Below are 27920 nucleotides of genomic sequence, written 5' to 3'. Positions count from 1 at the left end.
GGCCGCTGGGCAGCGGAGCCCCACTTCGTGCAAACAAATTCACGTTGAGTTCCACTACAATATCCATGGGACACACACCTTGTAACATAAATTTAAATAGGGCAAATAAGGCTTCATTTGAATAACTTAAAGTTCATACATATTTAATAATGATTTTTTTATTAAAATTGTTTCACTAAAAACTTCACGAATAAATTTGTATCTCAAGTGTAACAAACAAGGATTTATTTACATTTTTTAAATACGAGTCTATGCCAATTTTCTACGCACAAATTTTTGCACATGTCGCAGAAACCGATAGCCGGCTTACTGCGTTTTCCCCACAGTCTGTCCTTGACCAGATAGTTGCACCATCCCTTCGAGTGACGGTATGTCGGTATATTTATCGAGAGCTTCCTTAATTGGAAGTGTTGGAGTATGGCGGGAGGAATTGGGAATGTCAAATATTGTTGTGTAAATCAGTGTGATCAGTTGTGATCAGTAGTCCCAAGAATAAAGTCAGGTATGTATACCCATTTATTGGAAAAATATAACCAAACTGTTGAGTTCAGATTTCAATATTTTAAGGTTTATTGTTATTTTATTCGAAGTCTTTAGTTTATTGTTCATATTACATACTAATTTCTTGGTTGTTTACGATTTATATGTGTATGCTTGTATATCGCTGACTGTAGTTGCCTTGGAGCAATTCAAAATGTTGAGGGTAAATCTTTCAGATTCTGACTATGCAAGTATAATAATGCGTGCTTATCTTAGGCAGATGTTTATGTGGTGGTACGGCTAAGTTTATGCTCTAGAGTATACAATACTCTACTATACTATACTATGCTGAAATGCTTCACTGATACAACATTGCTAGTGGACATGACGGGGGCTTGGGAATACGCTAATTTACATCTTCCTATGTACAATATCGTAACTTATACTTGCTAGAACCTGAGTTCTGGCAGGGATGGCGATCGGGCGATTGTGGCTGTGGTGCTGTGCATTTTCAGATGTTTTGCTCAAAATATCACAATGCAAAATATAAGCGGCAATTGGCGCTTGGTTGCTGATGCCAGGATATGTCGATGTCAGATACACATGCAATGCATATGCTACATCTACCAAACCGCGGACAATGCTGGAAGACCTGGCTACACGACTCTCAACTAATACTGGTTGGCTGAAATCCATTCATGCTCCCACTCCCGCCGCCGTCGACAGATGAACTGCCTGCAGCATGACCGCCTTGAGTTCCCGGGCTAGGTTGTTGATGTGGACCACCGAATCGACCATCTCCTGGACTGCACTACCGCTGGGGAAGTGGGCTGCCGCCTTCTTCGACTTCAAGACGCAGGTTTTTAGGGCTTCCGAGAGGGCGTTGGTGCAGCGCAGGATTTTCTCTCGTAGCGCCTCCTTCGAAATATTTCGGTAAACGTTGTCGCCTATGGTCACCAAGTTGTGGGCGCTCACGACCACAAACTTTCCGTATGCAATGAAGAACTTGGGCGGCTGGTTCTTTTCTACTGTCTCCAGGAAGGAATCAATGGCCTGCATCAAGTTTCCCATATGAGTAGAGATCTGTTGGGCGTAGTAGCGCACCAGCTTCTTGTCTTTGTCGGTCATCTCTGGCGACTTGCAGGGCGTACTAGGTGTCGTGCGCGCCGTGGGCGTGGTTGGAATTGATCCAGACCCAGCGCCCATGGCTGAACTCTCAGCAGTCCGGATAACCGTATCGAACTGCGTTTTCAGGTCGGCGGGAATAGCCTCACGCAGCACCTCGTTTTTCCTGGCAGCTGCATCCTTGGACTCAAAGGCCACATAGTCGTAGTCCTCTAACCATTCAGCGCTGCCCCGACTGCCCTCTAATACTCCGGTTCCTGAGCCTCCGTTGTGACCCACCGTCAACTGCCGCTTAAAAAGTAGCGAGGCGTTGCCCTGGATGAAACTGGTGGTTGAGCGCACGTCCTCAGTGAGCGTCTGGGCACAAACCATCAGTTGGTCCAGTGCGTCCGGGGGTCGGCAGCCGTGCTTCTCGTCGTTTCTGGCCAGCTGATCTACGGACCACGCTCCCTGTGCATCGAGGGATTCGGAAGAGTCGTGAATCAGCTTGTTGGCATCTCGCAAAGCCCGCACCAAGGGTCGCAGCTTGAGGGCCAGGTTTCGGTCCTCCGAACGCGTGGCGTTTCCCAGGGCTCCCTCCCCGAACTCTGCCAGGTCGTGGAGTGTTGTGCGCAGACGCAGAGCGGCCAGCTTCAGATCCATGATGGCCGGCTCGAGTTGAGTGCGGGTGCGCCAATTGGGTACTACGAAACTTAGCAATCGATTTATGGCGGCAGTAGTCTGCAGTTGCAGCTTTGCGAGTGTTTCTAGTGCGGAGGAGAGCTCTAGAGGCAGTTCTTTGGTAGTGCTGACGGTAGGGGGTGTGCACAGCACCCGCGGAACCTGCTCCTGCAACGGAGGCAGCGGAAAGTCGTAGGTCAGCCCACTTTGTTGACGTCGCACAGGAAGCGGATTTCGGCGAGGGATGTCGTAATCCGGCATGTTGGCCAGCGAGGAACGGTTCGAGCTGGAGAAGCTCAGAGAGAGGCTGTCGCTGGTCAGCAGTGAGGAGGCGGAGCTGCTTGGCGTCATCTGTGACATTTGCTGCTGGAGCTGGTTGCTGCCTAGGATCAGGGGTCGTGGCACATCGTAAGACTCCTCCGCAATAGATGCGGCCACGCTCTTGAGTGTCTCAAAGCGGGCGCCTAGGCTGGAGCTGGAGGTCGTTGTGGAGCTAGAAGACTTCGGAAGACCGCTTCTGGGACTGTCGTAGTTCAGCGGAACGGGTGTAGCTGGCTTGGGTATGTCATAGGTTTCGAACTCGCTGCCACTTCCGTTCTGGCGAGGACTAGGCATTATTGCAAAGTTCTGGTAGATGCTTTGGTTGCTATAGATCTGCTGCTGCGGCGTGCTGGGCGCGGCTCTTGCTCCAGATCCAGTCGCTGATCCTGGCGAGTAATTGTAGATGTATACATCACCGTGTCGCTGTGGTGTGATTACCTGCAAGTGAAGAGCATTAGAATAATTTGGTTTAACTCCCTTTACGTGGTTTAATTCAGTTATTCGACTGTAAGTACACCGCCCTACACACCCCACACTGCCAGCTAAGTGGCTTATTGATTTTCCTCTACTATGCATCTGGCAATTTAAAAAAAAAGTACTGAGGCAGTCGTAGAACATGGAATACATTCGGGTGTGGCACTCACTATTTTGGGCCCTTCCTCCGCCTCTTCTGCTTTCACATCTTACTTAAATGTACTATAAAAATGGTCTATACAATTGAAAATTCCAGCTTGGAAAACCTTGTCGTCGGAAGGCGAAAATTTGACTGCGATTGCGAACCAAAGATGACTGAGTAGGGTTGTGGAAGTCGGGAAAATGACAGGGAAATTGTATCGGGCATGCGCAATGACCGTTTAGGATATACAGGGAAATTCAAGCTGTTTAGTGTCAAGGCAATGGACGGTAAGTCCAAAATGTCCAATGTAAAATAAATCAATTCCTCATACAACTTCGTTTTATTTTACTTTATTAATTTTCATAACTTTGATGAGGCAGGATCAGTCCTACGTCCTTAACGCGATTCGATTCGGTTGAACCTATAGTTCAACAAAATGTCTTCTTACATGACCAAATAAATTCAAAGAGCAGCTGCAGTCCAGGATAAGGATCCGAAAGGATATCCCTATCTAATCAGCGGGTAACGGTCAGGGCAGCTGAGACCAGGCTAGTCGTCTAGCGGAATTTGGAAAGACAACTAGACCACCTATAAGTAGGCCTACCTCAAAAACTGAAATGGAACGTGGCTCAGCAGGAGCTGTGTATTGTCTTTATATGACCAACGTTTGGGGAATCTTTTCCCCTTCCTTTTGAGTGCCTTTTCCTGCTGATAATTTCCTCTTTGTTGTGCCTAAGTGAATGTTGTGCCAAATGAACAACTTTGCCAAGGCAAACATCAGAGTTTTCAATATAATTAGCGCATGTGGGTAGCCGATTGGGTTGGGCTGTCCAACAAAGACATAGCATTAAAATCCGGCCACCAGGCGGTCTTCTTTCCGTCTGTCGTTCAACTTTTCCTAATTGCATCTTGATGGCCTGCACTTCGAATACCCCGCGTGCTATGCGTAATTCCAGATACTGGGAGTGTAAAAAGTGTCATGTAGCGAGCCCGAGATTATCATCTCCACGGTTTCTCAGCTCGTTCCTTGCATTTCAATGTTCCCTTAGTATGTTTTGAGTTCTCCGCGGATCATCCCATTTCTTCCTGCCCCCGTCGCGGTTCAATCAAAATCGTATCATTTTGTCACGTACGAAACGAAACAAAGAATCAACATTTCTTTATCGAATGACAATTAGACAGCGAGTTATCTTTTCCGAAGGGATACGCAGGGAAAACTACACCGTCCGTCTCAGGTGAGAATCGACCTTGTTTGGATGCTAACCGGTGGAGGTTATTTTTCCGCTTTTGCAATGAATCCGGTTTGCTGTACCAATCGAAGCGATCGGTAGTCTTCGAGTTTCCCCGACTTTGGTCACGCACAAATCTCCTCAGAATTGAATGAAATAAAAAAGAGTTTTTGTTGTCGCTTTGACTGCATTTTTAACCATTTTTGGGCAGTAAAACAAAAACGACATATTTTGCTCAAAGGTAAAGTCTCTTTTGTGCTTGTTTTGGATCTGACCATAAATCTTCATTGGCCATTGCCCGAACCAGTGCATTTGGCAACCTGACTCGGCTTCGTTTGGCTTTATGCTCGGTGCGTGACAGAGGTGGATAAAGTTTTAGGGGATAGACGGAGCGATGGAGCTTTGGACCGGCAGAGCTGGCGGTATGTGGGCTCAAGGAACTCGAAATTGTCACACAGTCTGACGACGGCTGCCATCTAACGGTTCGAGCGAGTTTCCATGCCAGCCATAAAGTGTAAATACGAGTATGTGGGATGTCCGCAATAGAAGAATCTGAGAAACACTGCCCAACGATTGTGCAACGCTGTGCTCGAGACATTTCCGTTCTCGATTGACTCGAGGAATGTCGCTAAAGTTTTGTTTGCGTAATTTACACTTTACAAATTTACCTTTATCGATGTTTGTTTATGACTAAAGTCTTGTCAAACCTCTTCAGTTGTCGGAGCATTTCAATACAGCGATTCTGAAACACGCCAATGATACATCACACCAAATAGGAATGTCTGCCCCTACAGCAACCGCATTATCGGTCAAGTGCATGTTTGGAGCCATCCTCCACATGCCTCTCGACGCCTTCAAGTGAAAAATTCGCGTGATGAGATTTTTTGAACTCAATAAAATTGAACACAACTCGAACAATAGGGGCTTTGGGTATTTAGTGCAAGCCTTTTATGGGCAAAAGGTTTCTCCAAATCTATGCATCCGCCAGCAAATCTACCGGCGCAATGTACAGTGGGCCGGTCAAATCGCTGGCTCTCCTTCTCACCGACTTTGAATTTATGGTTTCACTTGCTTCCAGTTAAGATTGATAGCTGCCGATAATACGAGAAAATGTTTACGACTCTGTAATTTTAGTTTCATTTTATTTGATTTGCCTACGAGTCGATCATTCAGCGAGTATGCTGAGAAAGCGAAAGTTTCTCCAAGAGTATTATCGCCCATGGATGTGGGCGTCGTTCGAGGTTTCCAAAGGTCATGAAGCTCTATGGATGCTATTGGTCACGTCGGCCAATTAGTTCATTATGCCCATTTAATAGATAATCACTTCCTGTACTGAGATCTTCATGGACAACACTAAACACCTCAAGTCTGTAGTCGTGCTTCTTCTATGCTAAAATGTTTGTTTCCTTCAATTTGCTAATCAAATGGAATCAAAGTGAAAGAAATGCAAATAAAATGCATGTCCAGCTTACAAATTGTCAAATTTCGAGTCGATTGCAAAGAGGAAACCAGTTGGACAGCTGCAGACCCCTGCGGAACCAAGGATCAGCTCTCGCAACTCTTATTAATTGCACAATTACGACACGCAGTTGTCGTGGAAAAAGCAGGGCATTGCACTCCTGGAGATGCAGATGGATGAGCGATGGAGCCGCAGGAGCCGAGAAATTACTTTCATTTACTTTCCTGACAAATAACATAATTCAGTAGCCGCAAGAGGACGTAAAATTTGCAATGAAACGAAATCAATTAAGATGCACTTCCTCCCGATTGCTTTCCATCAAAAAGGCTAACGGAGCGGTAAATGGATAAGTCATGAGGACGTATGAGGACGAGCAACATACCTTTGTCGGCGAGGCGTGCCACGATCTCCTCGAGACGCGAGACGCCGACTCCGCTCCGAGTCCACTACTAGCTCCTCCCGAATTGGAGTTTGAGGGCGACACCGCGCTGATGATGGAACCGTTCTCGTATATCTCCGCCGAACAGATGGAGCTGTCCAGCGTGGCCGTGCTGGCAGCCAGGGACGGAATTGGAGAACTGGCCGGCGAGGGAGAGAAGCATCCCGAGTCGTACGAGTTCAAGACGCGCAACCGGTTGCCCGGGCATAGACCCTGAAATATATTTAGAGCAAAGAGAATATGTTTATTTGAATTATTATTTAGTTTAAGTGTTAAATAAAAAGTTTCCTATAACCACAAGATAGTCTTTTTTTTAACAAACCTTATGAAATATTAATTTATATGCATAAAAATAATGGACACAATGTGTTTAAAAAAATGTAGTAAAAAGAATGTCGTGCGTGCTTTTAATTGGACGGCTAAATTTTTATACTCGCCCGACTCACATTCTCAATGCAAGTTTTGACAGAAATTCGTGCGATTCTCCTAAAACTCGAAGTCAACAGAAAATCTTGCCAACATCTGTTTTAGCTAAAAGTGTGTGCCGAAAGTTGATTTCGCTTTTTGACACAGTTATTTATGTTGCTGTTAATATTTATGCCACACGTTGTTGCTCTTGTCGGCACTCAATTGACCATTTTTGGGTTAATTGTTTCCATTAAAAGGCTCGGCTACTTTTTAATTAGCGACAATTGCCCGACATATGTATAACGTACCGCTATCGCGTTCATGTTCCCATATCTCACCCAGCACTTCTGATTTCCACTTTGATATATGTTTTGACACCATCGCCGGCCGGCCCCCACACAAACGAGATTTTTAAAGTGGCGCCAATTCAGTTGTTAATTAAAAATTGCTGTCGATAGACGTGCAGAAAATGTAAAATTTTCCACAACTTTGAAATGTAATCGCAATCCGCAGAAAAAGCTAAAAGGCTTCTATCTCTTTAACCAGCTCATAATGTTGTGTACACCTGGCAATGCCAATGGCCCAGTTCGTGTGAGATATGTGGCCAACTGATGATTGCTATTGCGAGTGCCATTACCTGGGCTCGTGTAGACCCAAACTAATAACAAATCATGAAATTTAGGCAGTGGAATGAGAAACAAAAGCACGGCATTTATTAACTCAATGCACCTACATATATGCCACCTATATGTATATGCCTTCTAGCCTCTAAGGAGAAGTGAAATTAGAGGACCCAACTCACCTGTCGGTTGCGCAGAGAGCAGAGCCACCAGCCTTGGAAGCCCTCCGTGTCCTGCTCAAGGACTGTGAGGATGTCTCCCTTCTTGAAGGGCAGCTCGTCCGACGTGTCCGCATAATTATCGTAAATGGCCTTGGCGTAAAGTTTCTGCAAATAAATCAGCGGAACATTAAATATTTAAGAAGGTTACTAATGGGGGCACAATTCGCAGGATTTTGTTCTGCGTGCTATCTAAATAAAGCCGTTGTTATGCAAGCCAAACACTTTTGACGGAATTTCAAAGACGCTGAATCGTCTCACCAGCCACTGACCCTTTCAGCAGACCGAACTTGACGCTGGCTGTCATTGTTCATAAGAAACTTCTCTCCTGATCGCTGTTTTTAGCATGATTTTCGTGTTTCTTTTGCCATAAAATTTGCAAATGTTTTGCTGCTACCACGTTTAAAATGAACGCCAAAAGTACGGAGAAACCGCAAAAGAAAAGGCAGAAACAATGCGATTTGGTTTTTTTTTATTTTGGGATTCGGCTTAGTTGGAATTTCAGGTCAACTTTTTGCTGGTTCGCATTTGTGCGATTTTGGGGTTGCGATTTAACAGCCGTGGCTGAGGAAGAATCAAGGTAAATCGTAAAAAGATAATACTAGCCTCCCAGAATCACAAGATATCCGATTCGATTAGACTCTAGATGAAAGATTTTGCAACCCCATACAAATTAAACAGCCAAAGCGGAACCCCAATTGTTTCCTGTGTAGAAGAAGTGAAAGAGGGCGAGGAAGCCAGCAATTACAATATCGAGCGTTCAATAGCCGCTGAACTTTCAACCCGCTGCTCAGGTACGATATGAATGCTTGTCCGTGTGTGCCGCCACAACTTCTGTTTACGTACATATGTATGTGGTTAGGTAGTTTTAAAACCCGTTTTACCAGGCGACGGATATTCTACTTTTCTATTTCGAAAGCGCTATGGATGCGTTCAAATGTCAAAAGGAAAATGAGCGCACCGACGAAGTGACACTGGAACGCAATGTCTTGGCCAAGCAATTCAAAACCAGGTACAATGCTTTCTGGGCTGGAGCAGATAGCTCCACATTTACAAAGCCGTAGATCACTAAATGTTAGGATCGAAAACGGCTTAGAGCTCTCTTCGCTACCATATCGCCATTTTACTCGACATTTGACACAGCGCTAATTGAAGAGGAAAATAGTTAGAGTACACAATTGAAAGATTCAAGTTCCGCCTGCAAATAAAGCCCATTTCTGTTTTGTGGCTTGAGGGTAATAAGAATTATGGCCTTTTCAGTTGTTCGTCTAGCACCTTTAATTGTTTGTGGAATTTCTCGGCAATTGAAATGAAACAAATCCATTCCCTAGACATGTTCAAAATCACTGCTCTCGCGGCGGCCTTTTCGACACATTTCGTCAGCTCGTTCTGCGCCAAAAAATAAAAATAATTAAAAAAAAAACTGAAAATTAAAGCAAAACTATAAAAAAAACAGCATGAAGTGCGGTGTGATAATAAAAACTCACAGTCGGCCAACATGGGCAGGGAAACACGTTCCGGATGGAGATTGGGTCGAAATCGGTGTGCCATTGACGGAGAGTTGCATTGACAAGTGCAGATGGGCGACTCAATGTAGCCCACCCGCCACATGTCACTTTGGTTTAGCAGATTGGTCAATTGCAGTTCGCACTATGAGTAACTCGAGTTCGATTTGAGCATTATGTCCGCAACTTGAGCAAATTTATGGTGCTGCACTACAGTTTAGTCGGTGATATAGTGCAAGAGTTATGTCAATTGAGAAACTAAACGACTTTTAGAGACTAAAAAAGATGGACTTTCGGTATTTGTAACAGTGGGTACAAAACATAAGCAAATTCATCAAATTCGACAGCGAAATATGAGTCACAACTTAGGTGGAAAGGCAAATTTCCGACTTAAGATTATTTTTAAGCAACGACTGTAGGTAAAATGAATGCCGAATATAAAGCGATATAACGCAACAAAGAAAAATGTGTTAAAACAAAATATGAACTGTTGACTTTATATATTAAAGAACAAATAAAACGGAATCCACACAAATTATTGTCGACCTTCGCGGCAATTAAAGTAGAATACGAAAAAACGTTGCAAAATTACTTACACAGGGAAAGATAAAAAGCCCGAGCAGTTAGCATTCAATTGCGCCAAATGAATCAGCCGAACAAACATAAGGTTACTGTTGTAGTTTTGTACATATATTTTAACGGCTCAGAATTTGTATTTAATGAATTGTTTTCGATGTACACTTATAAAAAAGGAAAAGAAAAACATAACTCAGTCATTAAATTTTTTAATGCTAATCAGAAAAATGATTAATCATTAATCGGCTCAGAATTTGTATTTAATGAATTGTTTTCGATGTACACTTATAAAAAAGGAAAAGAAAAACATCATTTGATAAAGTAAATATAAGCCAAACATTATATTATAAGAAATAATCATAAGGTTTAAGGGCAAATCTCAATAATAAACGGACGGACAGACGGACGGGTCCAGGTCAATATAATATATGGAAAAAATGTAATTTATTTGTTTATGCACTAATTAAATTCCAGTCGCCTCTCAACAAATTTCCAAGATGTATTTTAGGAACTTCCCACATTAACTGACAATCAGGTCGGAGAAATACCCCGGACGTGACTCATGCTCGAGGAATTCAGTTCGGTGTCTGGCGGCTATTGCTAAATTGCACTTTTCTTCTAACCAGTTTCAAGAGGGGCATCCGCTCGAGAACTTTTGTTAGTGCCTTGAACTTATCGTGTCGGCTTTTAAAAGTGTATCGTATACATTAGTGTCTATAATAGTTTTTAAACCGATTCATGATGGATTACGTTCTGGATTAATGCTAGGCCTTGTTCTGTGCATGTGGCGCGCGCGGTCCAACGATCGAAAGTGAGAAGAGGGATGACATTTCGGAATGGTAACATAATAATAGTCTGCGTAAACTAAACTGAACGTAACTCAACGCGAAGCAAAAAAATAAAATGCTCAACAGCGAAAGTTTTCTTTTCTGCTGGCTGTGTATTTTCAGTCGATATGATATGACATAGAATGCACTGTGTCAAGTGAGGAAATTTTACATGGTATATTCCTCTGCCATACTGTTCTTCTTGAAGTTTTCCCTATGAAAACTCTTTAAGCTTTTTCCAATCAGTCACCTTCAGTCGACCTCTACGGCCTTAAACTTGCCACATTCGTCAACATTCATCGGAACCTGTTGGACAAATTTGAATTCAAAAATGTTTGCACAAGCTGAGCGGTAAAGTTAATAAGCTGGTTTACGAACTAGCGAGTCATACACTGCGGTGTAAGTGTCTGGCGAATAGAGGTCACATCTCACATAGAGCTCACATAGAATAGAGCTCACAAAACACTCAACGCTTCTACCCCAACACCCCCCCTCCCATCATGACACTTAGTGTTCTGGTGCTGTAATTGTAATTAAGCTTAAAATTAAACAAACAACAACTGCTAATTACAAGAGTCGTGTCTCAGACATGGTCACTGGCACTATAATAGGCAGATCCTACGCCCCGAAGGCAAAGGATACTCGTTCTTGTCTTTACAGTCGCTGACACAAAGTATCACGTAATTGATGGAGTGCCGCGAGGCAGGTGAACCATCTGCATCCATCACGTGCACAGACTCACAGCAAAAGAGGCAGAGGTGAGATTAAAATAAATGTGCTCCAAATGCGCACAAATGCGACAAGTAATTGACGCTCGCCTAGACTGGCTCTGGGGATCTGGAGGAGGCCTATGGTCCCACGAGCTTCTCAGCTTACATTTCAAAATGCAAACAGCGAAAAACATCCGCAGATTTTATTTATGCGTTATTTGGCCTTGCATCAGAATTCTGTGAAAGACTTCGCAGTAGAGATGGGTTAGTATATGAGGCTGGGACTAAAAGGCGAAGACTAAGGAATCTTCTTCCGGAGACCCTTAACGCAATTTCATGGATTTGTGATTAGTTCAATCCATAGCCCAATCAATCTTAAGCGTGTCACGATGTCATCTCTAGAATTGGAACACAAAGGGTTTTTCAGCACACCGAAGACTGATGGAAATTAATACTAGTTCCTCCAGACTCCTTCGCATCCTCAGGGCCGCCAATTAAAGGGGGACTAATTGAGGGGCAGGATGATAGCCCCACCGGGGCTTAGTGCGTAGCAAATGAAATCAGTTATTAATAGTGGTGACCAGTGGTGCCTGGGTGGTAGGTAATTATCGGACAGCAGAAATAAACAAAACCGAAAGAGAGGCAATTCAATAGAGCAAGTGCATTGCATTTATCGCCGAAACAATTCCACTTCCAAATCTAATCAGACTTTATTGAGCAGCAAAACTAAAAACTTTAAATTGTCAGGAAAATTAAAAGAAAACCTGATAACTAACCGAAAAACCAAGCATAGTTTTTCAAAAACGGCCCGTATTATTAATTGAGATTGTGTCAGGGGAGGTCTGGCTCAATGACAATCTTCGAGGATAACCGCAGTACAGATTCCCTAAGGGACTCGGATCTATCGCTCATCGCACGCTGATTAAGTGGGCGCCCCACCGTTCCAGTCTAGACAGAACATATTTCTGCTTCGACACAATAATTTTAAGTGCCACTTCTGGCTCCGGTCTGGATCGTAGGGAAATTGATGAGAAATAATGTCCGCGTGTGGTTACTCAATTGGATATGAATTGATAGTTCATTCTGATAAAAGCATTACATTTTTATTCAAAATTTAATCAGAAGGTCTGTAAGCTAAGAACTGAAAATATCTGGAGGTTATAACTTATAGATTGTTTATTTTGGGGAGTTCCTATTGTTTTCGATCAAAGACTAGAAGCTTTAAACACTGTCAGCCTTCAAATGAGCTACGAGTACCACAACATTGCGATATCTCACCTGCATCACAAACTGGCACATCAAACGGTTTACCTGAGAGGTGATAACAAAGCCTAAAATCGTAGACACTTTTTCGCCTGAGAGCTGCCAAAGATACACGTTGAGAAAGCCGATCCGGTTTCCTTGCAGCAGAAATCTCAGAACAGTAGATGAACGTGAAGATAGTTGCATTATATGCAGGATAGTCCAATCTCCGTAGCATAATGTGCGGCGGTTTATGATAGGGCTTTTTCGCTAGGTTCTACTAACCGATTTGATGAGAATGCGGCGGGAGACGGGCACATCATAGTCCAGGTCCGCATTGGTGGCATTCGAACTGCAGCAGGAGGTGGACACTGACACGGATGAGCTGGTCGTCTTGTCCAGCATCTTTGGTTTGTAGGTCTGATAGGTGATTTGCGATCTAGGTTCAGCTGAGCAGTCGCAGCTTAGCACGACATGTTGACGTCCACAATCGAGATGCCTTTAGATATATTTAATCCAGGACAATATAAATAAAGTTTTTCGACGTGTATTTGGCCACTCTTATCTCATTTCACTGTTGTCTATCTGCAGCTCTGAGCACTGAGCTCGCATCTGCATATGTATCTTGTATCTGGCTTTGCTGAGTCAGCTTAATTTCAAGTTTAGCCGCGGGCAACCGAAAAAACCGAATTCAAAACAAAAGACGCTAAACCACAAATGTAGCAAATCGCCGCTTTCCGTATATCTCTCGTGTGTATTTTTAGTTAGGTTGTCACGAATCGGATTTCGTATTTTATGTACGAAGCGCTTAAATCCCGAACGAGGTCTGCACCGCAGCAAGCAACTCTGTAGACTGAATCGACACCAAACGAGGCGTAGCGGCTGTTACTGTTAGAAACATTTCGAATGTCGTAAATGTTAGCCGCCCTGTTAACGGCCTATATTGCCGTCTATATCGTAGATGTAGATGTTGGTAACAAAACTGAACTTGTTCTTAATTTTATTAAATTTTATGCGAAAACAAATAGTAGGTCGGGCTAAAAATTATTTCGTTATCTCGAAAACACAGAAAAATATTGGGCTATGACACACAATCGTTATGCGAGACAGCCAATTCAACCCGATTCGATTATATTTGATGCATTCCTCCCTAGCACGAATCAAGTGCAGATGTTCTCGATAGAGCGGGGTGTTCACCCCCGAAAGCTCAATTAAACAGGAGATGCGAACCCGTACAAGCTCAAGTTACCCTTGAAAGAGACAGTTTAATACAGTAGCCGCCTCCTCCTACAAAGCTTAAACAACGACGCGGCAGCTGTCCAAACACATTTTATACACCTTGGAGGCGTGAGGAATTGTGGGCACCGAAAAGGGCAGGAACATAACGTACTCCTTAATAAGTCAGTGCTGAAGGTCAGACACCCGTTCCGCACAAAAAGGAAGTTGTTACCCACTCCAAGTACATACGCGTACAGACAACCGGGCCGGGAAGCCCCCGACGTGTGTGCAGCTGCAGTTCCGAACAGAACTGATCTGAGCTGAGCAGAGTGCGACATTTGACATGATGCCTGCCGAGTGCCACGCCCACTTCAGTCACGTCAAGACCGAAGTCGGGGTAAAGACAGGCCAAGGAAACACAAAAAGTGGAGAACCGAACCCCCATTCCGTTGGAAATATAAAAAACTCCGACACTCGTTGAGTTTTACTGTCACTTTCGTTGTCGTTGATTTAATTTAGTTTGCTCGATTTGATGAGAATTTCAACACTAGAGGGGAGTGGCAAATTAAAAGCGACTTTCCATCAATATGTGTTCTTATCAAAACTGAGGAGTCGTAAAAAGATTTAAACAACAACGTGGGCTTATCAAATTTCATATCGGTCGGTCGTTTGTCCATTACCCCTGCGTATGAGTTTTTGAAAACGGAGTCTCGTCCTCAGTGAATCTTTCTTGTTGTCACGCTTGGCATTCATTTCATTAGCAACCGGTTTCTGGCTACACAAACAATTCGATGTGAAATAAGATGAATTGGGAAACCCACCCGCATTCCAGAGAATAAGTCGGCAATTTCGGACATATGTATGTGTGCTTAGGGTTGGAAAAATATGCAATCCAAACAAAATGACCGATAGGGAGGGCACATCCATATGTAAGCCCACTAATTGGCTCGTTAGGGGTCCGTGGTTTCTTGGACAGCAGTACAGCACTTTAGTTGAGCTTGAAATTTGCGAAAATTTTTTGTTTATTTTGCGTAAATTGTATAAATTTTGGGCGTCATTGGTTTTATATGTGCAAGAAATGTAATATGTATTCGGAATTATGGCACATGGCTGAACATTTAAATATAAATAATATAAAAAATTTAATTTTAGGTATAGCGGATATGACCTAACATATACAAAAGCCATTCCAGGGCCAGCATCGGCAAAAAAAGAACCGCAAAAATTGCTGCACATATGGCAGTGGCATCCGTGAGATACAAATCAGCTTTGATCACCATAAAATAATGTAAGCCAGAATCAAGAAAGTGAAGAGGGGAAGTGGCTAAGTGTACATATAACCGTGGTTGTCACTTGAAGTGCTTAGCTCAATAAACCATGTTTTCAGCTTTTTCTCAACAATTCCGATTGGTGGCTGAGCGGCAAAACACTAAAATCAACTTTCGACGGTAGGTAAATTTCCAACGACGGCTGACTATAATGCTGTGATGATATAATGAATTTGCATAACAGTAGCCGTATCATTTGGTTCTTACGCGAGGATCTCGAAGTGCGGAATGAGACCTCCTGCGGAGTAGTTGGTCCCAAGAATGCCCAACACAATTACCGCAAGAACCTACCTCGGCATGTAATAAAATCCGTGCCGTCTGTGATTTACTTCGGGATGAAGGCAGTGTGAGGATGTCTCATAAACACTCATTGAGGGCCAGGGGCCAAGTGGATGAAGCGCACACACATTGCAACCTTATGCTGACTTCCTCCGTTTGTACTTTCCGCTGATGTGGCACTTAATGCTAACCCAATTCCGATTCACTTTGCGAAATAAACAAGAGAAAGAAGAATTTTATGGCTTGCATGTAAGAGTGTTTACTGGGGATTCATTTCGGGTTACCCGGCACCCAGTCAAGTGATTCTCAGAAAGCTTAGGCAGACAGATACTTTGCCTGCCCCGGCACAAGAATAACAAATCAAAGGTAGATGATATACATAGACTTTTCTCTCCGGTTTCCATTCGATACACTCTGTCTCATTTTCAGATCTTGTGAAACAAAGAAGAAAATTTTCGCTTTTGTCGTTAGGCCGAAAGAATTTGTTGCTATAAAATGGTAATTAAAGCAGCAAGCGGAGATAATGTTTGGTCTGCGATTTAACCAAGCTAACGAGGCACAACGTTTACATATAAATAACAAAGCTTTTAAAGAAAAAAGAGCAAAGAGACCCTATTATAATTGTTTTATTTATCCAACTTATAAGAAAATAGTTAAGATTCCAGGATTTGGTGCTACACCTTGCGTATTGATTCATCGATTTTGATGATCAACGACCATTTTCAATATTTAGCATTGGTATCGAACGCACAGTTGATTTGGGAATCAAATTTAAGGTACAATTGAAAGTACAATATCAAGGCATTGACGTCAAAGTATATGGCGGAAGTTCTGGAATAACGTATGTCGGAGTGAATGTCCCCCTCTTTTCAACTTATCAGTCTGGTGAAAATCGGATTACTGAGACACACTGGGCCAATGATTGTTGCCAGTTTTTGGTTTCGTAAGCTAATGACTTATGTGTCAGTCACAGAAAAAGAACTCTTGTCTTGCAAGGTCGATAAAGGGGCACCATCATCAGCGTGTAAATAAATCAATCACCATGCTATTGCCACCATTATCCATTAGCATTCTCCTAGTAGATTTTTTCGTGAAATTCATTTCTGATTTCGGTACTACTTTGCTCTTATTAAACAATCCGCAATCTAAATATAGCCGATTGCACAATTTTCTGCGAATATTTCCACGGAAAAAACGCTAAAAACAAAGACTGTAGGAGGAATAGCTTGAAGGCTTTATCTTATCGAGTGTGCTCGGCATGTTGACATTTTATTTGCAAATATCTAGGGAAGGAGGTAGGAGGGAGGGGAAATCCAGCAAAATACGTCTAAAAGCGATAAGATTAGATAAGATTAAATTTTATTTCGGTCACCTCAACACTGAATATACTTGTACTCAACTTCCAATTGAGTTGCCTGACAACAACTTGCTGTTGCGATTTTTCGAACAATATATCAATAAATGTTGTCAGGGCATTTATTAACTATATATTTGCGAAAATGCACATGTGCACATAGGTCATCAGACGAGAAGAGAATCAAACATGGAAGTAATTTGAGAACGGTTTAACCCACTTCACCAGAACACCCGAAGAATTTTAGCGCCCGAGACCTAATTTCCATTTGTCGAGATCAAATTAGTCTTATAAATCTACGAATTATTTCCGCAGTCTACCACCCAGCGTTGCCCAATTCAAAACAGTGTATTTAGGTTTTTGGAAAATTTATGAATCCAACATATTTGGTGTGTTCTCCTTGTCCATCATCTTTCTCGAGCGGCCCCTGCTCCTCCAGTTTATAAGGTCAATGCGTGATCTAAGACAATGCAGTTACCAAACCCGAAGAGACGTCAAATTGAAATACGGGCCAAAACGTGGGCGACCCCGATACCCAAAAGATTTCGACCAAATAGCCCAATTGATCTGCAATGCGATATAAACGACGCCATCTAATAAATTTGGATTAATGGGTCAGCAATAAAGGCCGAATTTGGGATGTGATATATGCATAGTATTCATAGATCGATGATAATCTCAAAATGATGATGTTTTCGGTTTAAGATATACACATTAAGCTTATCGGAATTTACTCAATACGTATATACTATCCAAAAATACACATTTTCCCCACCTCCAGAAACTTCTTAATAAATCTCGGCTGCTCTGCATTTCCATAATTTAAGAGCAATTTATTAAATGCCGCAACGCTTTAGACTGCACAGGAAAAGCTGTCCCCAAACTGCATAAATTATTTTAAGTTCAAAGGAGTGGGAAACCGGGCGACTAGAATGAGCTGATATATCTTTTCGAGACACCAATAATCAGATATACACATATATTTGCCATGTGCATCCCGAATGTTGCAGAAGTACATATATTCTCTATGTGCCTCGTAGAGGTTGACAGCGCTGATTAGCATGGTCTCTGGGTGCTGGGAACTGAAAAAATATTTACGGCAACTAGGTTAAATGATTTTTGAAACCGCGTGTGATCTTATGATTTTTCTTGGTCTTCCCATCAATTGCCTATTAAACTTAAGGAAATATTTCTTAATTCTTAACAGAGGGGATGCGAAGTGTTATTTTCGGGTACTTATAAAAGATAGCTTAGCTGTCTTCACGTCACGTTACCGGGGAATATGTCTAGGCAGGGAAAGGAAAGAGGTGAATAGAGCCACCGCTGGCAAACACACAAATAATTATACTCATTCTCAGACAACAAATTGAGGAATTTTCAACACGTACACTTAAATTCTTCACTTTTCAGCGCACGTTTTCCCGGCTTTCCACTTTCTTCGTTGTTGTTTATTCTGTATTGGTGTTAGATACTGGCTTTTTCGTGCTGCTTTTAACCGCCGTTGGCTTAACGATTGATGCATAATGTCAGAGCTCATAATTTAAATGCGAGAACAAAATATGTTGGCGCCTTCGTCGGCCACCAGTGAACTAACTGTGAACTACTGCGAACTCAAAGTTTTCCTCTGTGCATTTCAATTCCTAGCCACGGATGAAGTGGCTTCGAGGCTCAATGAACGGTCCGCTTCAAAGCGGTCCGCCGGTCCGCCAGCTAAAAGCACTTTGGCTCGACTTGCCAATTGCCATTGAATAAATTCATAAATCACTAGAGCGCCGCTTACAAAATCCATGGTACACAATTCTCCAAAGTGCACTTTGTAATAATAAAAGTACCAGCAAAAATTTAAAAATTTGTACAGTGCAATAAAGCTTAGATATACATAGGATATACATATACATAAAAGACATCAAAACGTTAATTAGGGGCTTTTTGCAATATATATATATTGATATCTATCAATATCGTTAGAAAATAAACTCCTGCTTTAACATTTTTCTTGGGCCCATTTTCAATGCATCGCAGCATCATGACATATCAGATCACAAATAATCTTCCCTTCACATCGACAACACATCGTTCGCTACTCGGCAGGACACCAAAGGTTGATTAACCCTTCCAGATGTTTCCGCGCAACTTGCTTTTGGAGCTTTGGCTCTCGGAAAAATGCAGCAAAAAGTGCTCTCAGTAACCAAACATGTTGCTTAAGGAAAAGAACGAAGCGTGGTTCAGTGGCGGGAAAAGGAACAGAGAACAACCACCTCTGAGGTTTAATTGCAGAAAGTTCATAATCCGGCAAGGACGATAGCAGTTCTCACATTGGCATTGAAAAATCATATAGCAAATTTCGCGAGTAAACAAAATTGAAAGCATAAATACACAAGGGTAGAACTGACAGCGAAGTCAATAGATACATTTCTGAATAGGTAGCTGTTCAAGTACCACATCATTGATTGTTAATTGGCAATCAAGCATCATCATAGTTTGCAGCACAACTTTGGCACCTCACTAAAACATCCAATGCTGGGACGCAAATTTGTTTCACATCATGGAGCGTCTGATGAATGACGCGACGCACAGAAGCCACCACCACCTGACGCCCCTTGCTCTCCACGGGAATCAGGCAGCCAGCAGCCGTAGCCAGAACCCTCACTTTTGCTTCGTCACGACTCGAGGTCCACCCTGCCCTATCGTCCTGCCGAATGTGTTTACATAACATGGGCACATCGCCCGATTCTCTCTGCACGCATGCGGCCTCCATGAAGCTGCATTTAGACCCGATGGTTGTGTAGTCATTTAGCCACTTAGCCGCCCCAGCTTGGTTAGCCGGCAGAAACAGTAATACAGCGTTAGTTTACGTTACGCACCCTGCGTATCTATAATCTGTATGTATCTGTAGCTTTGCTGAGTAAAATTTGTTTTTGCACTCGCGTCGAACCATGCAAGGGCGTGTGGAAGAGGGTCGTTTGAGGAATTTGTCTGTAACAGATTTTACTTGCCGAAATGTACTAAATGTAAAAAAATAGTAAGAGACTATTAGGTTTATGTTCAATCACATAAAGCAATTTTGTATATAGTATCTGTATCGAGCACAAAAATGGAACGATTTGAGGTACTTAAAAAAAATATGAATGATTTTAATTATCCATGGACATATACATTCATATGTATATGAAAACCAGTTTCCCCACGCACCTAGTTAATATCAATTCCTATACGCTGGGTTTACCTCCAATAAGCATCGCGATCACATCGCTTTACTTCGATCCACTTCCTCGGATACTATCCATCTAATAAATACCATTCTGGACGTACCTGCGCACTTTTTGCCCGATGCAGTGTGCCGCCCGTGATGGAGTTCGCCGTGGTCGCCTTGGCGTGCATTGCCACTGAATTTATAACGTACTGCGGCGGCTGCTGCGGTTGTTTCAGCTGCCGCTGCTGATGCTTGGCCAAAACTGATGAGGTTTGGGATTCGGGCAGTATGGACAGAGTATGGTCTGTTGCAACATTACTAATTGAGTTTTCTGGTACTCGGTTTTCACTTTGACACTCCATTAATGGCTCTTTTTAGGATAGATGCGTTTTAGATTTTGATGCTGCCACAAGTTTTTTCATATCAGGAGCGTTCTAAAAAACAAGCAGACCTACATTGAGAAATCGAATCTCTACGTATCGGAATACATTCCAAACAAAAGCACGAATAAGGACGCGAGTGTAAACCAGGTTTGCATGGCTGGCGACTCCGAATCTAACTAACTCAACCATATGCAACCTCAAAAGGCAGCCGGTCGTCCTTCGCCCACAGAGGGTGGCTTGGTTGACAACTTTATCTCGGCATTATCTAACGAGCAGGCGCAGGGGGAGCTCGGTAAAGAACGCTCACGGAAACGGAGAGTAAGAGAGTGCTCCTGATAAGTAGTACAGAGCCATTTTGTTACCGTTCGGTAAAAATTTCGTGGTATTTGAAGTTTTCAAACTTTAAATATTTCACGATATTCATTTTTTAAATTGATTTCCAAGCATTTCAGTTTTGTTAACATTTCAAATCTTAAAAGAAAGATAAGTACACCATGAAACTAATGTTTGGTAAAAAAAAGTTATATCAGCAGTTAGAACATATGTATTACAGGAAACCAGTCCCCCCAAAATAATAAAATAACAAAATACTCTTTAAAAATTTGGACGAAATTAAGAGGAGTATATAACAAAAAAGGCATGTCCGCGTCAGTAAGAAATACAGTAACTAGCCAAGAAAATGGGAGTATCTTTAAAGTAAGTAAATGCTGGAAGATCTAAATTACACTTCTTACATAGAACACCCTTTCCCATTCGATCAAAAAGCGGTCCAGTAACTTGGACAACGAACTCAAAAAGAAGTCCGTGGTGGTTAATCAGGCACAAGCCGAAGAGTCTAAGGCTAAGAAGAAAGATACTACGCACTATTACAGTGTGGAAACACTTGCCGATCTGCAGTATCGATCTCAGATAAAGGTGAATCCAAAAGGTCTTACAAACTCACCACTACTAATGGCAAACTTCCCTTAGGTTTTGGAAAAGGTCTATGGCGAGGAGGTTGATATGACACCTAAGCCGATCCAAGATGACACTTATGTGGAGCAGTTCATGAAGTACAACCTAAATGTCATGCACCAAATGACGAACTTCACTACAATGGTAACCAAGAGCACGACCAGATCCCGCACGCGGTCCAGTGTTCGGGCCGGAATAGGCGGCAATAAGCAGTCCATTGACGATCTGATGAACGGTGTAAGTTTATACAAATTTTTTTGTATCATCCCAGCAGGAATCTTCATTCTCCACTAGATACTTTACGAAACTATTAACTGGGAACCGTACAGCACTGTTGAGGCTCTCGAAGAGGCGTACGAGCCCAAGCCGTATACCAAGTCCTTTTTAAAGATCACCTTACGCAAGTCTGACTTCTTCGAAATTCACAGCCAGACGCAGACGACGGTGGCCAAGGGAACACCCGAGGGCGACGATGCGGAACGCGACAACCGAAACTACGAGTATCTGACAGTAGGCAAAGGCAAAATTCGCCGGCGCTCAGACAATGATGCTCAGACAGATACTCTGCTCTTCACCACTCGGGCAGTCAACACCATCCTCATAACCAAGGCCACCGTCAGCTCGTACGTTTCCAACTTTGAGATGTACGACACGCTGAACAATATCACCAAGGAGTTCGCAACAGCCACTATGAGTTCGGTAAAGGACCTGACCTCGGCTCTAGCGCAGACGGAGGAGGCGGATACCTTTGAGGACGACGAGGCCGTTGCCGAAAAAGACAAGGTCACCAGCCAGATAGAACGCCTGTTCCGGAGCCCCGAGTTTCGCAACGCCATCATGTACATGGGCCGCACGCTCTCGAGCAACACAAACGAGGCGGGGTTACGACGCTTCCGTAACTTTGACCAGGTGGAACGCTGGAATGCGGAGGCCGAGTACGTCTACTCGATGAACTTGCTCTTCCGGCTGGTACCGGAGCCCAGCAAAGACGAGCGCAAGGCCGTAAGCGACATTGATTTCTGCCGCAGCAATGGTGACATCCTGGCTGTAGCCTACGGACTTTACTCATTTTCCTCACAACACGTACCGACCTCCGGCAGCGTTTTCCTGTGGAGCATTAAGAACCCAGGTGAGCCGGAGCGCGCATACTACTACGATGTGCCAGTAACGGCAATAAGCTTCTCGCCATTCTTGCCATCCTTGCTCGCCATTGGTCTGTACGACGGCAGCGTGGAAGTGCGAGATGTGAGCAGTTTGCAGGACACACCCGTTGCGGTCTCGCAGCGCAGCACTTCACCAGGCTCCTCGCCGGTGGTTGCCATCCGCTGGATCAAGCAAGTTTCAGACGACGATCATGAAACAGACATCGATCCATTCCTGAGCCTCTCCCAGGATGGCTCGGTCACCCGCTTCCGGATTATCAAAAGCCCCTTCCTGCTTGGTTTTACCCAAATGATTTTGGAGCGAGTCGAGGGGCATCCTGAGGGCATTTTCGTTCACCCGTCGTCGCGTATCCCCTGCGAGTCTAACCGCCACCCGCAAGGCTTAAGCATCACTACGCATCCACTGCACAAGGACATTTACTACGTGCTGACCGATGAGGGCTGCATCCACAAATGCTCAATCAACTATCAGCACCAGTACTTGGAAGTCCTGCGTTGTCACGACGGGGGTGTCACCGTAATGGAGTTCTCGCCTTGGTCTCCCAAACTTTTCCTCACCTGCGGCAACGATTGGTAGGAATTTGCCCTCTATTAAGGGTCGCTAAATACAGTATCTATTCTGCAGGTTCGTGCGCATTTGGATCGATGGCATCACGCGACCTCTCCTCGAACTGCTGGACGAGATGACCCCAGTGCACTGGGCCAAGTGGAGCCCCACCCACTCTACGATTATTGTGACGGTGAACCGGGAAACCGCTAACGTCTGGGACTTTCGTCGTAATTTGCTAAGACCCATGTCCAAACACAAGATGGACTCTTCTTTCAATACTGTGGCCCGGTAAGCTTTTATTGTTTTCAACAAAAATGGTCAACTGAATAGGAATTTCCTTCACCAATTTCAAGGTTTTCCCACTGTGGTCGCACTTTGGTTATTGGCAATGAGCGCGGGAACACGCTCTTCAACGCGCTAAACGACATGCCCTTTTCGCCCCACTTTCAATACGACGAGTTAGAGAAAGCCATCTTCAAGGCAATTGGCAACGACCACGAGCTTCTTATGGAGCTTAAAAGCATTGGTTTCTTTGGCTACCCAAACAAAAAAGCAGTTTTTTAGATATGAAAAAAGGTTTTCTCAATAAAATAATGAAGTGCAAAATAATTCGTCAGCCCGAAAGCGAATCTGGATGTGGATGGAAACGTCCACGCTTCAGCTATCTAAGAGACACAACGGCGATCGATCGAGTGTCAAACAAAACTACCCAATAGTAACCTGATATCATCCGAACGGACCGGGTATTACCTGCACAAGCACAAAAATCCGTTCGAAAAGATGAGCTCCATTGTTCTTCAAGTGTGTGTGGTTGACTGTCAACGATGGTGGTCAAGTGGATAGGGGTCGATAGAGGGTCTAGGGGATCGGCGCAGATCGACGGGTGTTATATAATAAACACTTGTTCTCGTATAAGCTTGGTAAATGGAAGCCGCATGTGCGGGAAGAGCAGAATTTATTAAAGAGTCCAAGAGAAAAAAAATAGTAGATCAAGAACGGGATCATCAAGCAAACAAGCTTCGATATAAAAGGAAAAAATTGAAAACAGGTGTTTGAACACTAAAGCACTGATGAATGTAATCGTCAATCCTTGGGGGCAAGGTAATTTTCTTAATTGCTGGGTAACCATTTGTGACCCGTCGTCGCTGTAGTATTTAAATAAAAATTAATTGCAGTCCAGAAGGTCGCCAAACAATGTAGTCCCTGTATTGGGACTCCCAAGGGCGGCGAAGGGCAGGAATTGCACTGAAATCAAATCAGCAATAACAACAGTAACACACCAAATTTTTCCTTTAAGTTATAGCTAAAATTACTTGGTGTATTACGTATTTACGTTACTGCTATGGGACCCACAAACTTATTTTCTTTGTATAACTCACCTAAAACCATATATTTGGAATTGATGTAATATCAGGTATTTAATAGGTGGAAATATTCCTGAGCTATCCGGATAACGTGTATGCTCACAACCGATGACCTCTATGGTTAACTGTTTTTCTCTCGTTGTTAGCGTTGTCCTCCACAGGTCTTCCTGTACTGCCTTTCGCTAAAAGACTCTTTTTCAGAATAGTCCGAAGAGTCGCTGCACAAAGAAAAACCTTAAGAATAGTCGATTAAGACCTGGTTCTTACTCACTCTACTTCAGTAACGTCGGAAAAATCACCATAATCAACTGGTCGATTGCACAGACAACACTTATTGTGTGACTTTTCAAAGCATTTACCGCAATAAGCCCCCTTGCATCCAGGAGTGTCGCAGGGGTTACGATTTGAACTAAAAAGTGGACACCCAACTGTAACCCGGAGTGTGTTTTACGATTGGAGCTACTCACAGAGTCAGAGATCGCCCACATATGGTGCACCTCTCAGTGCTCTGGCAGCAGGAGCAGCAGGAGCACATGTATATTAAACAGGAGAATCTATTGTTCAGCCAAGAAAAATTTCTGGTGTGCTTAACATTTCGTTTGTGGTTAAACTCATTACGCTTTCTGCGGCGTACAAACTTAAAAATACTTGCTGGAGAGAATACATTAGAACAACTTTAAAAGGTATGTACTTTCTTACTTCTATCTTCGGAAATCATGTTGTACAGAAACATGCCTCTTTCCTTGGCGCGTTTTGGATAAAAGTAGGCCATTATAAGATGGCGAGTGCGCAATATATACGGCTCGGCCAAAAGGATCAGCCAAGCGAGCAGACAGAGTAGTAATATAATTAGATATTCCGCATAATCAGGTTTCACGGGCAGCGGGAGGCAGGGATTGACGTCTAAAATGCTTTTTTGCGTCAAGGGTCGAAAGGCATTAGCAATTCCTCGCATGACATCCGCCACAAAGCCCCCACCCTTAATCTCTAGATCGACGTAAGCGGGCACCTCCAGCCCAGTTTCTTGGTGGCCATGGAAGGACATAGTTTCCAGCAGCCAGAACAGTCCGTAATCCAGAAAGCAAATCGCAAACAACTGCAAGCAGGTTGTGGCCATGAAACAGGCGTTCTCAACAATGGACACGAACTCAAACAAAGTCAAGCGCAAACTAGTAAGCTGCAATGAAATCATTAAAATATTAGGTCAATGAAACGTAGGGAAACCTTACCTTCATATACTTTGCCCTTTCAAGTTGATGAAGGGGTAGCAGTGGATCGTAACCGTGCTTTTCGTGCCGCCGGTCGATATCACTTAGTATCTTTGTCAAAAACACATTCTGAAATTGCCGGCTGTGCATGTATCGAAGGTAGAAGATGGTGGCTCTGATGGGAACAATTGAGGCATCACCAACACTAAATTAGTAAGATGGTTAAGCTCTTGCCTACTTAAAAAATACAGTAACCACCATGACCCAGCAGAGAATATCCACAAAGCTGCTCAAGAAGATAAACGACGACAGACGCTTGTTGATATCCTGTATAATTTCCTCTCCCACGTCCGCCAGGCTCTTTGAAGAGTTTGTATCAAAGAAAAATTCGTGCTCAAAGGTGATATTGGCATCAAACATTTCCTCGATGTGCCGCACAAATTCGCGGTAGCCTACGAGATCGTTCAATGAATAACCAAAATACCGATCGTGCTTTACACTCTTACGTTCTGAGATTTTATCAAGGAGACCCCAGCTGAGATCCCAGTAACCGCTACAAAACACATCGATGATCTTGGCGGGGTAGCAGAGGGCCAGAAACAGCTTTGTAGCATGGCATAGCGCCTTGAATACGCCCATTTTTGCCTGGCACCTGATCATAGCGTGATGTGCCGTCTTTTTGCAACGTGCCCAGGGAGTGCCCATTTCTGTGTTGCACAGGTCTACGATTGATTTCAGCCAAGCGGCGCAGTTCTTCAGGGTTTTAACTACAAAAATGAATCAGCAGAGAAAACTGCAGCATTTTTAAGGCAAGAATACTCACTAATTGCGATCAAATGGTCCTGAATGCGTAACAGCACTACCATGGCCAAATTGAGCACCCGACGCACTTCCCGCATCAACAGATCCACCGCTAGCTGGATGGCATTCACCGGCTCCAGTATTACGTCCAACATCTGGCCAAGCGCCTGACGCAATAGCTCCTGTCCGCAAGCGAGGCTGCGGAGCATCACCTTCAAATTGGCTAGAATGTTCGCCGTAGGCCCAACTGCGGCAATGACAAAGGCGAGGCTGATGAGGAACGCCCTTCCCCGGGAGCTGCACAGCGAGGGAACGGCCAACGTCACAATGCACCTGCCAACCAGGGGGTGAAACTGTTACCCACAAATCGTTTCGTGCGTTTTCCGGTAGTTCTTACCTTACGGGTCTGCTGTAAAAGACCGCCAGAACAAGCGCCACCGGAATCGCGAAGGTGAGATTAAGACCCAGAACCAAGTGGCCCAGCTGCCACCAGTTCCATGCGAGCGTCACCGCGAGGCCGCACAGGTAGCCGCCAATTACGTATGGTACCACCAGCTTGAATGTCCACATAGCGCCATACCTGGGCTCACTTTCTTCCATGATTTTCTTTCGTTCGCTTTTTTGTAATTTATTTGTAAAGTTTAACACAACAGTCGGAATCGATATCGATATCTTGGCGCCCCACTAAGTGTGACCATTTGAAATGTGAGTTTTCATTGTTATCGGAAATGTGACCCTTCTCAAAATCGAAAAGCATATTTGTTGTTGTTTTTGGCTTATCCGATTCATTTTTGGCGCCCAACAAGAATTTAAAACTTTACCGATTGCTATTTTTTTTGTCTTTTGCTTTTTCGTTCCTTTATTTTAAACAACATACTTTTTCCCCTTCAAAATAACAAATAGTTATTTTTGATTTATATATTTTATTAAGTTACGTCATATCATCTAAGTGATTTTCGGATTTGAAATGCAGAAAAACGAATCGTTACATTCAAATCCAATATTAATACTATTCAACGAATCTATTTATTATAAATATAATGAATATATAATAAATGTTATAAAAAAAATAATTTAATATAAAATAAAAAAATAATATAATATATATAAACTGTGAACTAAATAATAAGAATATAAACAAAAATCTGATTTTTAATTATATTTTTCTCAAAATCGGAAAGATATTTTGGAGCTTCAGGTTTTTGATACACTTATGATAATAATAAATGTATTAAATACTCGTACTGAAAGAATTCGTATACACAATATTTATTTAGCATGTAATGATTTTAATATTCCTCTAATCGTCCTACAGGTTTACCTAGGCACTTTTCGATTTTATGGGTCTTTCCGTTATCTCCTATTTTTTTCTTTTTTCCTGTAGGCTATAAAATGTTAAGTACTTGAGCAGATAACCAAACCCAGACGGAATAAATAAAAATAAAAGTATATTCTTTTTAGTTAATATAACTACAAACTTTTAAATTTTAAATTTATAACTTAAAAATTGTTTTATCTCTAACGTTTAGATTCCCTAAAGTAAAAACTACATATAGTTGATAAAAACCCTGGCAATCGCTTCGGGATTTGAGGCGCAATGCATTTGCTAATTTTTAAATTAAGGCAAGCCCTTTTTGGATTTGCAGAAATAGAGATGTCTTTCTATATCTTAGCCTTGTTTACTGTACTC

The 27920-nt window shown here is 43.0% G+C and overlaps 3 protein-coding genes and 1 long non-coding RNA gene across 14 annotated transcripts; 2 read left to right on the top strand and 2 right to left on the bottom strand.

The window, feature by feature from the left end:
• Positions 1 to 541: 541 nt before the first annotated feature.
• On the bottom strand, positions 542 to 20184 carry LOC6610134 (breast cancer anti-estrogen resistance protein 1). Of its 3 annotated transcripts, none has more exons than XM_032719344.1 (4): positions 19927 to 20184; positions 7540 to 7683; positions 6273 to 6542; positions 542 to 3024 (listed from the first exon to the last, which is right to left on the bottom strand). In XM_032719344.1, the coding sequence occupies exons 1-4, from the start codon at positions 20167 to 20169 to the stop codon at positions 1177 to 1179; spliced, it is 2505 nt and encodes an 834-aa protein (XP_032575235.1). In that variant the 5' UTR covers positions 20170 to 20184; the 3' UTR covers positions 542 to 1176. The 3 variants fall into 3 exon arrangements, with proteins under 3 accessions (XP_032575235.1, XP_032575236.1, XP_032575237.1); XM_032719345.1 differs by lacking the exon at positions 19927 to 20184 and adding an exon at positions 12721 to 13288; XM_032719346.1 differs by lacking the exons at positions 6273 to 6542; positions 7540 to 7683; positions 19927 to 20184 and adding an exon at positions 3231 to 3342.
• On the bottom strand, positions 7598 to 26927 carry LOC6610131 (DC-STAMP domain-containing protein 2). 6 transcript variants are annotated; one of them, XM_002034705.2, is made up of 10 exons: positions 26628 to 26927; positions 26253 to 26563; positions 25936 to 26196; positions 25668 to 25881; positions 25451 to 25604; positions 24921 to 25398; positions 24689 to 24872; positions 24493 to 24630; positions 24237 to 24439; positions 7598 to 7683 (listed from the first exon to the last, which is right to left on the bottom strand). In XM_002034705.2, the coding sequence occupies exons 1-9, from the start codon at positions 26828 to 26830 to the stop codon at positions 24364 to 24366; spliced, it is 2019 nt and encodes a 672-aa protein (XP_002034741.1). In that variant the 5' UTR covers positions 26831 to 26927; the 3' UTR covers positions 7598 to 7683; positions 24237 to 24363. The 6 variants fall into 6 exon arrangements, with proteins under 6 accessions (XP_002034741.1, XP_032575242.1, XP_032575243.1 ...); XM_032719348.1 differs by lacking the exon at positions 7598 to 7683 and adding an exon at positions 23758 to 24102; XM_032719351.1 differs by lacking the exons at positions 25936 to 26196; positions 26253 to 26563; positions 26628 to 26927 and having other exon boundaries at positions 25451 to 25634; positions 25688 to 25779.
• LOC116801208 lies at positions 14201 to 15311 on the top strand. 4 transcript variants are annotated; one of them, XR_004361845.1, is made up of 4 exons: positions 14207 to 14512; positions 14806 to 14983; positions 15041 to 15101; positions 15166 to 15311. It is a non-coding gene; the product is annotated as an uncharacterized LOC116801208 (long non-coding RNA). The 4 variants fall into 4 exon arrangements; XR_004361846.1 differs by having other exon boundaries at positions 14209 to 14512; positions 14806 to 14941; XR_004361847.1 differs by lacking the exon at positions 14207 to 14512 and adding an exon at positions 14570 to 14733.
• LOC6610133 (WD repeat-containing protein 78) lies at positions 20830 to 23672 on the top strand. Its single transcript, XM_032719347.1, has 6 exons — positions 20830 to 20886; positions 20956 to 21105; positions 21160 to 21381; positions 21439 to 22880; positions 22933 to 23145; positions 23211 to 23672. The coding sequence occupies exons 1-6, from the start codon at positions 20830 to 20832 to the stop codon at positions 23419 to 23421; spliced, it is 2295 nt and encodes a 764-aa protein (XP_032575238.1). The 3' UTR covers positions 23422 to 23672.
• Positions 26928 to 27920: the final 993 nt, after the last annotated feature.

Source organism: Drosophila sechellia, chromosome 3L, assembly GCF_004382195.2.
Source record: "Drosophila sechellia strain sech25 chromosome 3L, ASM438219v1, whole genome shotgun sequence".
NCBI classification, from domain to species: Eukaryota; Metazoa; Arthropoda; class Insecta; order Diptera; family Drosophilidae; genus Drosophila; species Drosophila sechellia.
The sequence above is the reverse complement of the archived record's forward strand: the minus strand, read 5'-3'. Positions and strand labels throughout refer to the sequence as shown.